General features: G+C 42.3%; 1 protein-coding gene across 4 annotated transcripts in view; it reads right to left on the bottom strand.

Moving 5' to 3' along the window:
* The window catches only part of LOC115195395 (catenin delta-2-like), a 562,679-nt gene that overhangs the window by 297,515 nt on the left and 250,796 nt on the right, over nucleotides 1–14,368 (bottom strand). For all 4 annotated transcript variants that reach the window (XM_029755212.1, XM_029755211.1, XM_029755213.1 and 1 more), the window contains 4 exons: nucleotides 7,075–7,195; nucleotides 5,635–5,857; nucleotides 5,255–5,378; nucleotides 3,125–3,245 (listed from right to left, as the gene is read on the bottom strand). In XM_029755212.1, the coding sequence (XP_029611072.1) occupies nucleotides 3,125–3,245; nucleotides 5,255–5,378; nucleotides 5,635–5,857; nucleotides 7,075–7,195 (589 nt within the window). The remainder of the gene's footprint in view (nucleotides 1–3,124; nucleotides 3,246–5,254; nucleotides 5,379–5,634; nucleotides 5,858–7,074; nucleotides 7,196–14,368) is intronic.

Genomic DNA, 14,368 nt, shown 5'->3' with positions numbered 1-14,368 from the left:
AAAATGAGCTTGTGGGCTCTCGTGAAGTGTTTGATTTGATTTTTGATCACATTTGCATTGATGTTAGCGTGATTAGAGGGACAATACAGTGCTGAGTAGCATCAGCAGCATCAACACTTGGAAAAGCCTAATTACCATGACTAAATTTGACTGCCTTCATGACTCGTGACCGCCGGTGTGACGGTAATACGGTCACTGTAACAGTCCTAGTCTGGTATAGTGGTAATACGGTCACTGTAACAGTCCTAGTCTGGTGTGGTGGTAATACGGTCACTGTAACAGTCCTAGTCTGGTGTGGTGGTAATACGGTCACTGTAACAGTCCTAGTCTGGTGTGGTGGTAATACGGTCACTGTAACAGTCCTAGTCTGGTGTGGTGGTAATACGGTTACTGTAACAGTCCTAGTCTGGTGTGGTGGTAATACGGTCACTGTAACAGTCCTAGTCTGGTGTGGTGGTAATACGGTCACTGTAACAGTCCTAGTCTGGTGTGGTGGTAATACGGTCACTGTAACAGTCCTAGTCTGGTGTGGTGGTAATACAGTCACTGTAACAGTCCTAGTCTGGTATAGTGGTAATACAGTCACTGTAACAGTCCTAGTCTGGTGTGGTGGTAATACGGTCACTGTAACAGTCCTAGTCTGGTGTGGTGGTAATACGGTCACTGTAACAGTCCTAGTCTGGTGTGGTGGTAATACAGTCACTGTAACAGTCCTAGTCTGGTATAGTGGTAATACAGTCACTGTAACAGTCCTAGTCTGGTGTGGTGGTAATACGGTCACTGTAACAGTCCTAGTCTGGTGTGGTGGTAATACGGTCACTGTAACAGTCCTAGTCTGGTGTGGTGGTAATACAGTCACTGTAACAGTCCTAGTCTGGTATAGTGGTAATACAGTCACTGTAACAGTCCTAGTCTGGTGTGGTGGTAATACGGTCACCACAACTGCCTTATACACAACACATCCATTGAGCAGTTATATATGCTGTCTTTCCAACGTCCACGTAGCCCATTGGCTTCTATTGTTACTTCATATAGATGAAGAATTATTTGGGGAAAGTAGCGTATAGATTTTATTGGGGGGAGGGGGAAGAATATTGTCTCAGTTTATGATGAGCTGGCATCCTGTATGTGGCCTAATGTGGTTATCGCCTTTTCCTACTTCTTCCTCTTCTCAGAGGAAGGGGATCTTCTTCAAATGGAAGGGATTATCGGCTCTTCTGAATTCCATCCTTTGCTTTTGCTTCTCTACCCACAGCACTGCCGGGAAGCAGAGCTGAGATTTGATTCCTCTTTTCTCTAGTGACTATTCTGATCGGAATGAATTTGTGGCTTTTTTTCCCCCGCTGCCTATCAGACAGATCCTGGATGAATGGAATGGACTGGCCTTGGATTTTGATCTCCTTTCCCCCCTGTGCCTTCAGAATGTTGACTTTGGTCTAATACTTCTACATCTTGAAGATTACCATATAAGGGTATTAAGCGTTCTTCTGTTTTACGCCAATCCTATGGCATCGTTCCAGATCATCTGGTGATATACCCACCTCTGATATCAGGTTGACCACGTAGCTGGAAAGGTCCCCTTTTTCCTCGTCTTCCGGTAAGGACAATATTCTCATTTTGTTTCATCTCATTCTATTTTCTTGCTGGTCCAATTCATGTTCCAAAAGTGTGCAGCTTTGTTTCCAAAAGGTTCGCTCATGCGCACGCTTTGTTGGTGCACGTCTAACATGATAGACTACTTAACATGTTTGGCAAATCTACTTTTTTCATCACAGATTGTAACAGTTTGTTTGTTTTGGTGAGCATTGAGAGCATTTTAGCTACGATTTCCTGGATATCATTTAGCTGTTCATTACTCTCGTTTGCATCTCCAAGTTGTTCCTTGTCTTTTCTGCTGAGGGAAGCCATGGCTTGTAGGGTTCTTGTTGCCATGTCTGTTTAAATGATTGGTTCGCTGTTGTACATAACTGACCGCTCACTCTCTCCCAGCTAGACAGCTCACTATCTCCCAGCTAGACAGCTCACTATCTCCCAGCTAGACAGCTCACTCTCTGCCAGCTAGACAGCTCACTCTCTGCCAGCTAGACAGCTCACTATCTCCCAGCTAGACAGCTCACTCTCTCCCAGCTAGACAGCTCACTATCTCCCAGCTAGACAGCTCACTCTCTCCCAGCTAGACAGCTCACTATCTCCCAGCTAGACAGCTCACTCTCTCCCAGCTAGACAGCTCACTCTCTGCCAGCTAGACAGCTCACTCTCTGCCAGCTAGACAGCTCACTATCTCCCAGCTAGACAGCTCACTATCTCCCAGCTAGACAGCTCACTCTCTGCCAGCTAGACAGCTCGCTATCTCCCAGCTAGACAGCTCACTATCTCCCAGCTAGACAGCTCACTATCTCCCAGCTAGACAGCTCACTCTCTCCCAGCTTGACAGCTCACTATCTCCCAGCTAGACAGCTCACTATCTCCCAGCTTGACAGCTCACTATCTCCCAGCTAGACAGCTCACTATCTCCCAGCTTGACAGCTCACTATCTCCCAGCTAGACAGCTCACTATCTCCCAGCTAGACAGCTCACTATCTCCCAGCTAGACAGCTCACTCTCTCCCAGCTACTTGAGGATATATTGACCTATCGATTTTAGAGGCTTAATTTAAACTTTGTTGTCTGGCTTCTAACCACAGTTTTGTCTTAACAAACCAGAGCTACTCACTCCCCATGAACCGCGTCAACAACTCCCTCACACCAAGGACAACAGTCAGACCACATAACATGTTAAAGACAAGCTATTGACCAAGGACCCAATTATCTCTATACGGAAGAGTAAATAACAGCAGAGAGGGAAAGATTCAGTGCTTGCATTGCATTCATATAGGGATTCACCTTGAGGGATGCATCGTGCGTGTGTGTAGGTATGTGTGTGTGTGCATGTGAGTGTCTGTTTGAGTGTGTGTGTGAGTGCGTGTACGTGTGTGTGTGTGTGTGTGTGTGCATGTGTGTGAGTGTGTGTGTGTGTGTGTGTGTGTGTGTGTGTGTGAGTGTGTGTGTGTGTGTGTGTGTGTGTGTGTGTGTGTGTGTTTGAGTGTGTTTGAGTGTGTGTGTATGTGTGTTGAGCATAGTCTTACCGGGCCTCTGGAGTGTCGCAGTAGCATAGAGCTCGTGTGATATCTTGTACTGGTCGGAGGCGTGGTGAGCAGCCAGTCTTTTAGGAGACAGAGTAGCGTAGCTCCCTATGCCCGAACTCATCTAGGGAATCACATGTGTACAACATTCACGATTATCTAATGTCACTTAAGAATAATGTGCACTTCCATCTTTGCAATGAATATCCACGTATGTAATACCTTCAGAAAGTATTCACACCACTTGACTTGTTAAACACTTAGTTGTGAGACAGCTTGAATTTAACATTTATTACATTTAGATTGTTGATCACATAACTGGCCTACAGATACTAGCTTATAATGTCAAAGTGGATTCAACCACAAAGGCCAGGGAGGTTTTCCAATGCCTCGCAAAGAAGGGCACCTATTGGTAGATGGGTAAAAAAATAAAAAGCAGACGCTGACTATCCCTTTGAGCATGGTGAAGTTATTACTTACACTTGAGATGGTGTATCAATACACCCAGTCACTACGAAGATACAGGCGTCCTTCCTAACCCAGTTGCCGGTGATGAAGGAAACCGCTCAGGGATTTCACCATGAGGTCAATGGTGACTTTAAAACAGTTACAGAGTTTAATGGCTGTGGTAGGAGAAAACTGAGGATGGATCAACAACAGTGTAGATACTCCACAAAACTAACCTAAATGATAGAGTGAAAAGAAGAAAGCCTGCACAGAGTAAAAATATTCCAAAACACACATCCTGTTTGCAAAAAGGCACTAACGCAATACCAGTGGTGGAAAAATTACTAAATTGTCATACTTGAGTAAAAGTAAAGAAACCTTAATAAAAAATTACTCAAGTAAAAGTCACCCAGTAAAACACCACTTGAGTAAAAATCTAAAAGTTTTTGGTTTCAAAAATACTTAAGTATCAAAAGTAAATGGAATTGCTAAAATGTACTTAAGTATCAAAAGTAAAAGTATAAATCATTTCAAATTACTTATATTAAACAAACCAGATGGCACAATTTTTTTATCTTTTTTTTTTATTGGCGGATAGCCAGGGGCCCACTCCAACACTCAGACATAATTTATAAACTAGCAGCTTCATTAAATAGTAAAACACCAAAACACCAGTCTCAATGTCAACAGTCTCAACGTCAACAGTGAAGACGCGACTCCGGGATGCTGGCCTTCTAGGCAGAATTCCTCTATCCAGTGTCTGTGTTCTTTTGCCCATCTTAATCTTTTATATTTTTATTGGCCAGCCTGAGATACGCTTTTTCTTTGCATCTCTGCCTAGAAGGCCAGCATCCCGGAGTCGCGTCTTCACTGTTGACATTGAGACTGGTATTTTTCAGGTACTATTTAATGAAGCTGCCAGTTGAGGACTTATGAGGCGTCTGTTTCTCAAACTAGACACTCTAATGTACTTGTCCTCTTGCTCAGTTGTGCACTGGGGCCTCCCACTCCTCTTTCTATTCTGGTTAGAGACAGTTTGCGCTGTTCTGTGAAGGGAGTAGTACACAGCGCTGTACGAGATCACTTTCTTGGCAATTTCTCGCATGGAATAGCCTTCATTTCTCAGAACAAGAATAAACTGACGAGTTTCAGAAGAAAGTTCTTTGATTCTGGCTATTTTGAGCCTGTAATCGAACCCACAAATGCTGATGCTCCAGATACTAAACTAGTCTAAAGAAGGCCAGTTTTATTGCTTCTATAATCAACACAACAGTTTTCAGCTGTGCTAACATACTTGAAAAAAGGGTTTTCTAATGATCAATTAGCCTTTTAAAATTATAAACTTGGATTAGCTAACACAACGTGCCATTGGAACACAGGAGTGATGGTTGCTGATAATGGGCCTCTGTACGCCTATGTAGATGTTCCATAAAAAAACAGCCGTTTCCAGCTACAATAGTCATTTACAACATTAACAATGTCTACACTATATTTCTGATCAATTTGATGTTATTTTAATGGACAAAAAAATGTGCTTTTCTTTCAAAAACAAGGACATTTCTAAGTGACACCAAACTTTTGAACGGTAGTGTAGGTGAGAGAAATTCAGGCTGGACCACAACAACACGTGGAATAAGTGAAGGGGTATGAGTACTTTCTGAAGGCACTGTTTGTATCAATACACACCTGGTGCAGGGGGGATGATGAAGCGCTAGCCCCTCCCCCGCCAACTGATGCTATGGAGTTCGGAGGAGACCCCACCCTCAGCGGAGATCCGGTGCCTCCTGTCGTCGTCACGGAAACAGAGGTGCTGTAACCATAAGTTAAGTTATTGTAAACCATTTTTATTTTATTTTATACATTTTCAAATCCAGAGAAATTAATAACAACTGCAGTAACATTATAACTTTGTTCTTCTTCCAAACTAACCAATGACATTCAATCCCCTTCCAAACCAACCAATGACATTCAATCCCCTTCCAAACCAACCAATGACATTCAATCCCCTCCAAAACCAACCAATGACATTTACTTCCCTTCCAAACCAACCAATGACATGGCCCTACCTATAAGACTTGGCGAGTCGGTTGGCGGGGGACTGTTTGTTGGGTGAGGATGATGAGGAGGAAGAAGGTAGGCGCTGTGTGGTAGCGTAGCCTGGTGTGTCTGAGGCTGGACCCAGGCGCTGGAGCTTGCTGGGAGAACCAGACCCTCCACCTCCTCCTACTCCCCCGGTTAGAGGGGAACTCACACGCTGGGTGGGCAGAGTGGAACTCGGGTAGTAGTGACCTGGAATCAGACGGAGCAGGGGTTAAAACAGGGCTGCACAACTCTGTTTAGCATGTTCCCTCTCTAATTGTTAAGGTTAGCATGTTCCCTCTCTAATGTTAAGGTTAGCATGTTCCCTCTCTAATTGTTAAGGTTAGCATGCACCCTCTCTAATGTTAAGGTTAGCATGTACCCTCTCTAATGTTAAGGTTAGCATGTACCCTCTCTAATGTTAAGGTTAGCATGTTCCCTCTCTAATTGTTAAGGTTAGCATGCACCCTCTCTAATGTTAAGGTTAGCATGTACCCTCTCTAATGTTAAGGTTAGCATGTACCCTCTCTAATGTTAAGGTTAGCATGTTCCCTCTTTAATGTTAATGTTAGCATGTTCCCTCTTTAATGTTAAGGTTAGCATGTTCCCTCTCTAATGTTAAGGTTAGCATGCTCCCTCTCTAATGTTAAGGTTAGCATGTACCCTCTCTAATGGTTAAGGTTAGCATGTTCCCTCTCTAATGTTAAGGTTAGCATGTTCCCTCTCTAATGTTAAGGTTAGCATGTTCCCTCTTTAATGTTAAGGTTAGCATGTTCCCTCTCTAATGTTAAGGTTAGCATGTTCCCTCTTTAATGTTAAGGTTAGCATGTTCCCTCTCTAATGTTAAGGTTAGCATGTTCCCTCTTTAATGTTAAGGTTAGCATGTACCCTCTCTAATGTTAAGGTTAGGACTTGGAGAAGGTAAACTGCTTCTAGATCTGTGTCTAAGGGCAATTTCTCACCGAAGCTGAAAGGATTGGATGCCATGTTCAGTTCCTTGCATCTTTTATGGCATTATCTCTGTCTCAGTTATCTTTATGTATAATGGTGTGTACTGTGTAATAATACAATACGTTATCTTTATGTATAATGGTATGTACTGTGTAATAATACAATACGTTATCTTTATGTATAATGGTATGTACTGTATAATAATACAATACATTATCTTTATGTATAATGGTATGTACTGTGTAATAATACAATACGTTATCTTTATGTATAATGGTATGTACTGTGTAATAATACAATACATTATCTTTATGTATAATGGTATGTACTGTATAATAACACAATAAGTTATAATAAAAGCTAAAAGGATTGGATGTCGTGTGTCGATCCTTGTCTCTTGAATGACATGATCTCTCTTTACATCCAGTCAATACAATATTATGTACACATTGTAGGTATATAATGTAGATATATACCGGTAGAGGTCTGCTGTGCATCTGGTAGGTGGAAGGCACTGCCATGGCTCTGAGAGAAGGAGTCTCCTCCACTACCTCCCCCTGCCTGCTGCCTCTGCTGAGCGGCACGACTAGACGTCACCTAGGGTGGGGGGAGACGGGAAAGAGGACAGGAGAGAGGGGGACGATGACGACGACAGGAAATTACAATTACACCTAACACTTCTTCCACTTCTGTAGGTCTCTATATGGTAACAGATAGATTTATAGAAGCTACAATATATAACAGTCTCTATATGGTAACAGACAGATTCATAGAAGCTATAACCTCTAACAGTCTCTATATGGTAACAGACAGATTTATAGAAGCTATAACCTCTAACAGTATTTTTATGGCAACAGATTGATATCCTGTCCAGTTGAAGTCCACTATCAAGTCATTCATTTTGCACCAAGCCACAGTGAGGAAGCTGCTTCTATCCCAACTCAGTGCAGGGTTATCTAATGTATTCCTCTAGATCCTCAGAGACAGTAGCACAGCATATGTTTCCACCTAGCTCAGCTCCTTCACCTCATGCTACTGACAGTCACCATGCATATTTCTCTAAAGGTGAACTACACACAGTCACACGCCCCATGCTGAGGCTCGCTGGCAGTGAACACACGATTTAACAATGTGCAGATACAAACACACACACACACACGCACACTACATCCTCAGAAAGCTCCTGGCTCCAGGCTGTATTTTCCCTCTATAATAAGCCAAAGCATGTCTGCTGATTACAATGTCTCTTTGGTTGCAGTGTCTCTCATTAACACAAGGCCATGATAACTGATTCATCAGACACTGAAGTAATGGATGAAGATGTTTTAAAACCTGCAGTCATTACTTCAGCAGACTACCCAGCGAACCAAAATTGGTTCTGTGAAAGTTCCCAGAACATTCGTTAGGTCGCGGCAAATGTTCTCATAACACAAAAACTGTCCAGTCATAATGATGATTATGGAATGTTTGTATAAAACATTTGCCTTATGTTGCAAGAACATTTCTAGAACACATTTAACATGTTCTTTAAAGATTTCCAAATGGTTTCATAAGGTTGTGGGATTAGTCTGGTGTGAACATTTTGTGGACATAAAAAAGAAAATGTTCCCAAAACACAGTTGTTCGGATAATTCTACAATGTTTCTTTTAGACTGCAAAAAACATTAAACTAATGTTACAAGAACGTTCCCAAAACACATTATGTCTGCTCTTTAAAGGTTCTAAGAACGTTCCTCTAGGCTGTGGGAACATTGTGTGGATATTACAAGAGATAGGTTCCCAAAACAATAAGACTGTCCAGTTGTGCTGACAATCAAACACACTACATTGCCATGAGTATGTGGACACCTGCTCATCGAACATCTCATTCCAAAATCGTGGGCATTAATATGGAGTTGGTCCCCCCTTTGCGGCTATAACAGCCTCCACTCTTCTGGGAAGGCTTTCCACTAGATGTTGCAACATTGCTACAGGGACTTAGTGAGGTTGGGCACGGATGTTGGCCGTTTAGGCCTGGCTCGCAGTCAGTGTTCCAATTCATCCCAAAGGTGTTCGATGGGGTTGAGGTCAGGGCTCTGCCAGTTCTTCCACACCGATCTCGACAAACCATTTTTGCATGGATTGCCCTTTCCCTTGCACAGGGGTATTGTCATGCTGAAACAGGAAAGGACCTTCCCCAAACTGTTACCACAAAACACTGTTGCACATAATTGTCTAGAATGTCATTGAATGCTGTAGCATTAAGATTTCCCTTCACTGGAACTAAGGGTTCTAGCCCGAACCATGAAAAACAGCCCCAGACCATTATTCCTCCTCCACCAAACTTTGCAGTTGGCACTATGCATTGGGGCAGGTAGCGTTCTCCTGGCATCCGCCAAACCCAGATTCGTCCGTCCGACTGCCAGATGGTGAAGCGTGATTCATCACTCCAGAGAACGTGTTTCCACTGCCCCAGAGTCCAACGATGGCGGGCTTTACACCACTCCAGCCAACGCTTGGCATTGCGTATAGTGATCTTAGGCTTGTGTGCGGCTGCTCGGCCATTGAAACCCATTTAATGAAGCACCCAACAAACAGTTATTGTGCTGACGTTGTTTCCAGAGTCTGTTTGGAACTTGGTAGTGAATGTTGCAACCGAGGACAGACGTTCTGTGAACTTGCAATATACATTTTACCTTGTCTTGGAGGTCCACAGAACATTTCAGGAACTTTATGTCACGTCCTGACCCTTGTAAGAGGTAATTTTCCATAGTAGAGTGGTCAGGGCGTGACAGGTGGGTGTTTTGAGTGGTTTTGGTTTTCTGTTTCTATGTGGGGTTTTCTAGATTTCTATTTCTATGTTTTGGTTTTCTATGTTTTGGCCAGGTATGGTTTCCAATCAGAGGCCGGCGTCTATCGTTGTCTCTGATTGGAAGCCATACTTAGGCAGCCTGTTTTTCATGTGTGGGTGTGGGTAGTTGTTTTCCGTCTTGTCAAGTGTACCTTACGGAACTGCTTGGTCGTTTTGTTATTTTTTGTCTTCAGTGTTTCATTAAAAATAAATATGAGCACTTCACACACCGCGCCTTGGTCTCCTTTATACGACCCGTGTTACACTTTAAGAACATTTTATATTTAAGTTTAACTTAATATTAAGTAAATAACATTCTAAATTTGTAGCTCCATAAAGCAGACTGGAATACATTCTCTTTATGTTTCTCTTCAGAGTTAATGGCAATTCACATTTGAAAGTTATATGGAGACACACAGCATTTTCATTTCATTAATAGGTCATTTGAATAGCATTTAATCGTACAAACACGATCATCTTGTTCACACTTCAGAAATTCACAATTTGCACATGTGGTTTGAACTTGCAATGTCTGGTACCCAAGCCAGGTTTCTATCCTATGTACCACCAGTCAAGCTCTCTTGCATTTTCCACATTTTGTTACATTAGAGCCTTATTCAAAAATTGATTTAAAAAAATCCTCATCAATCCACACAAAATACCCAATAATGACGAAGCGAAAACAGGTTTAGACATTTCTGAAAATATAAAATAAAAAAATACCTAATTTACATAAGTATTCAGACCCTTTGCTATGAGACTGATTTGGAAAGGCACACACCTGTCTATATAATGTCCCACAGTTGACAGTGCATGTCAGAGCAAAAACCAAGCCATGAGGTTGAAGTAATTGTCCGCAGAGCTCCGAGACAGGATTGTGTCGAGGCACAGATCTGGGGAAGGTCCCCAAAAACACAGTGGCCTCCATCATTCTTAAATGGAAGAAGTTTGGAACAACCAAGACTCTTCCTAGAGCTGGCCACTCGGCCAAGCTGAGCAATCGTGGGCGTGGGAGAAGGGCCTTGGTCAGGGAGGTGACAGAGAACCTAAGTGACTCTGACAGAGCTCCAGAGTTCCTCTGTGGAGATGGGAGAAACTTCGAGGGACAACCATCTCTGCAGCACTCAACCAATTAGGCCTTTATGGTAGAGTTGCCAGACGGAAGCCACTCATCAGTAAAAGGCACATGACAGCCCGCTTGGAGTTTGACAAAAGGCACCTAAAAACTCTCAAACCATGAGAAACTGGATTCTCCGGTCTGATGACACCAAGATCATACTCTTTGGCCTGAATGCCAAGCGTCACTTCTAGAGGAAACCAGGCACCATTCCTACAGTGAAGCACGGTGGTGACAGCATCATGCTGTGGGGATGTTTTTCAGCTGCAGGGACTGAGAGACTAGTCAGGATTGAGGGAAAGATGAATGGAGCAAAGTACAGAGAGATCCTTGATGAAAACCTGCTCCAGTGTGCTCAGGACCTCAGACTGGGGTGAAGGTTCACCTTCCAACAGGTAAATGACCCTAAGCACACAGCCAAGACAACGCAGGAGTGGCTTCGGGACAAGGCTCTGAACGTCCTTGAGTGGCCCAGCCAGAGCCTGGACTTGAACCGGGTCGAACATTTCTGGAGAGACCTGAAAACAGCAGTGCAGCAACGCTCCCCATCCAACCTGACAGAGCTTGAGAGGATCTGCAGAGAAGAATGGGAGAAACTCCCCAAATACAGGTGTGCCAAGCTTGTAGCATCATACCCAAGAATACTCTTGGCTGTAATCGCTGCCAAAGGTGCTTCAACAAAGTACTGAGTAAAGGGTCTGAATACCTATGTAAACATGATATTTCAGTTGTTTTTTCTTTACTAAATTTGCAAAACATTTCTAAAAACAGTTTTTTTCAATGTCATTATGGGGTATTGTGTGTAGATTGATGAGGGGAAAAAAACGATGTAATAAATTTTAGAATAAGGCTGTAACGTAACAAAATTAGGTAAAAGTCAAGGGGTCTGAATACTTTTCGAATGTACTGTATGTCTTTTTTCAGTATATAGTCATGGCGGTATGGTCAATCAGGAATTTCATGCTTCCTTTTTTAACCTTCTTAGACAAAACAAATATGCTATGAATGTCATTGTAACGGTCGTCGTAAAGAGGAGACCAAGGTGCAGAGTGGTAAGTGCTCATGTTTACTTTTATTTGACTCAGAACACTAAACAAAATAACAAAAAGGAAAACGAACATTACGTTCTGCAGGCTTACACAGAGCTGTACAAAAACAAGATCCCACAACACCAGGTGGAAAAAAACCCTACTTAAGTATGATCTCCAATTAGAGACAACGAGGACCAGCTGCCTCTAATTGGAGATCATCCCAAACAAAACCAACAGAAATACACAAATAGAACATGAACATAGAAATACAAAACATAGAAAAACACCCCCTGTCACGCCCTGACCTACTCTACCATAGAAAATAACATCTTAACATGGTCAGGACGTGACAGGTATTGTCACGATAGTCAAAGGGATTAGACCAAGGTGCAGCGGGTTGCGTGCTCATCATTATTTTATTTATATGAGAACAGGAAAAAACAATAAACAAAGAACGACAGTTTCGCAGGCTATACACAGCAGAGCAAAAACAATCTCCCACAAAGGGACAGGTGGAAAACAGGCTCCCTAAGTATGACTCTCAATCAGAAACAACGATGTACAGCTGTTCCTGATTGAGAGCCACACCAGGCCAACAAAGAAATACACAACATAGAAACCCTAGAATACAAAACAAGAACATAAACCAAAAACCCCGGGACACATAAGTCCAACACCCCTCTACATACACACACACCCCGAACCATATAAAACAAATACCCCTCTACCTAAATACATAGCCCAAAACAAATGAAACAAACACCCCCTGCCACGTCCTGACCAAACTATAATAACAAATAACCCCTATTACTGGTCAGGACGTGACAAGTCATAAAAACATACTTATTTGGAAATTGAGGAACGTTACGCCACGTTGTGGGAATGTTCTGTGCAACCATCTGGAATATCGCAAGAATGTTCTTACAACATTAAGGGAATGTTCTGTGCAACCATCTGGAATATCGCAAGAATATTCTTACAACATTAAGGGAATGTTCTGTGCAACCTAACGTAATCATTGTATACATGTCATCCCAAATGAGCATACTATCTCTTGTAATGTACCCACACTGTTCCCACAAACTAATTAAATGTTCTGGGAACTTTTAAAGAACTCAGAAAGGCTGTTCTATCAACATTCTTGCAACATCAAAGGAATGTTTTTAGCACCCAAATACAAACATTATCTGAATGTCAGCACAATTGGACAGTTTTAGTGTTTTGGGAGCCTATCTTTTGTCATATCCCCACAATGTTCCCAGAAACTAAGGAAACATTATGGGAACCTATAAAGAACAGACAAAATGTGTTCTGGGAACGTTCTTGTAAAATCAAGTGACTATTTTATACAAACATTGTATATATCATCAGCGCGACTGGATAGTTTTTGTGTTATGAGAACATTTTCCGCAACCTAACAAATGTTCTGGGAACTTTCACGCAACAAATGTTGGTTTGCTGGGAAAACATTCCTGGTACATTACTTGGAAACCTAATGAGAATTTGAGGGGAATGTTATTATTACAGATGTCCAGCACAACATTTTAGTGAATGTTAGTATAGGTATTTCATCTAAAACATTTAAAAACAAAAACAACAATTTTGTTGTCATTCTCTGAATGCTTTTGGGATGTTATCATCCTAATGTTAGATAAAACCCTAACTACAACTTAATGGTAATCTTACCTAATGTTTTGGGAATGTTCCCAGTTTGCTGGGTAGGGTCTCAAACCAAACACACTATTTTCGTGCTGTTGTGTCTGGGTTTCATCATAGAGGGAGAAGGGTTGCAAAGTTCTGGTTATATTTCCAAAATTCTCAGGTTTTTCAGAAATCCTAGTTGGAGGATTCAGATTTTTTCAGTAATCATCTAAGTGTGATTTCTGGAAAACCTGGGAATGTTGTGACCTTTTGGAGGAAGATACTATGACGTAGTGTGTGTGTGCAGATTAAACCTGATCCCTGTGTTCCAGGTGAAACAACTCCATGCTTTATTAAATATTCAACTGGAGGCCCATAGTGGTATAAATACACTGCAGGAGAACAGTTATCTGATGCAGTGGCTTATATAAACACTCACAGTCACACACTCCAGCACAGCCCAGCCACACGCACACGCACACACACACACGCACACACGCACGTGCGCACACACACACACGCACGCACACGCACACGCGCATGCACACATACACACATGCACACGCACACACACACGTGCACACACACACACACACACACGCTACGAGAGACAAATAAATATATATTCCAATCTTAACTATAGAGTTTCACAGTGTCTGTTATAAGTGCTAGATCTCTAATGTATTCCTTCTGGATCAGAGTGTCTGCTAAATGACTCTCTACTGTAAGTGACTCTGGATCAGAGTGTCTGCTAAATGACTCTCTACTGTAAGTGACTCTGGATCAGAGTGTCTGCTAAATGACTCACTACTGTAAGTCTCTCTGGATAAGAGCGTCTGCTAAATGACTCACTACTGTAAGTGACTCTGGATCAGAGTGTCTGCTAAATGACTCACTACTGTAAGTGACTCTGGATAAGAGCGTCTGCTAAATGACTCACTACTATAAGTGACTCTGGTATCAGAGTGTCTGCTAAATGACTCTCTACTGTAAGTGACTCTGGATAAGAGTGTCTGCTAAATGACTCACTACTGTAAGTGACTCTGGATCAGAGTGTCTGCTAAATGACTCACTACTGTAAGTGACTCTGGATAAGAGCGTCTGCTAAATGACTCACTACTATAAGTGACTCTGGTATCAGAGTGTCTGCT

This window comes from Salmo trutta, chromosome 6 (assembly GCF_901001165.1).
Source record: "Salmo trutta chromosome 6, fSalTru1.1, whole genome shotgun sequence".
Taxonomy (NCBI): Eukaryota; Metazoa; Chordata; class Actinopteri; order Salmoniformes; family Salmonidae; genus Salmo; species Salmo trutta.
Note: the sequence above shows the minus strand (reverse complement) of the source record. Positions and strands in the feature narration are given on the sequence as shown.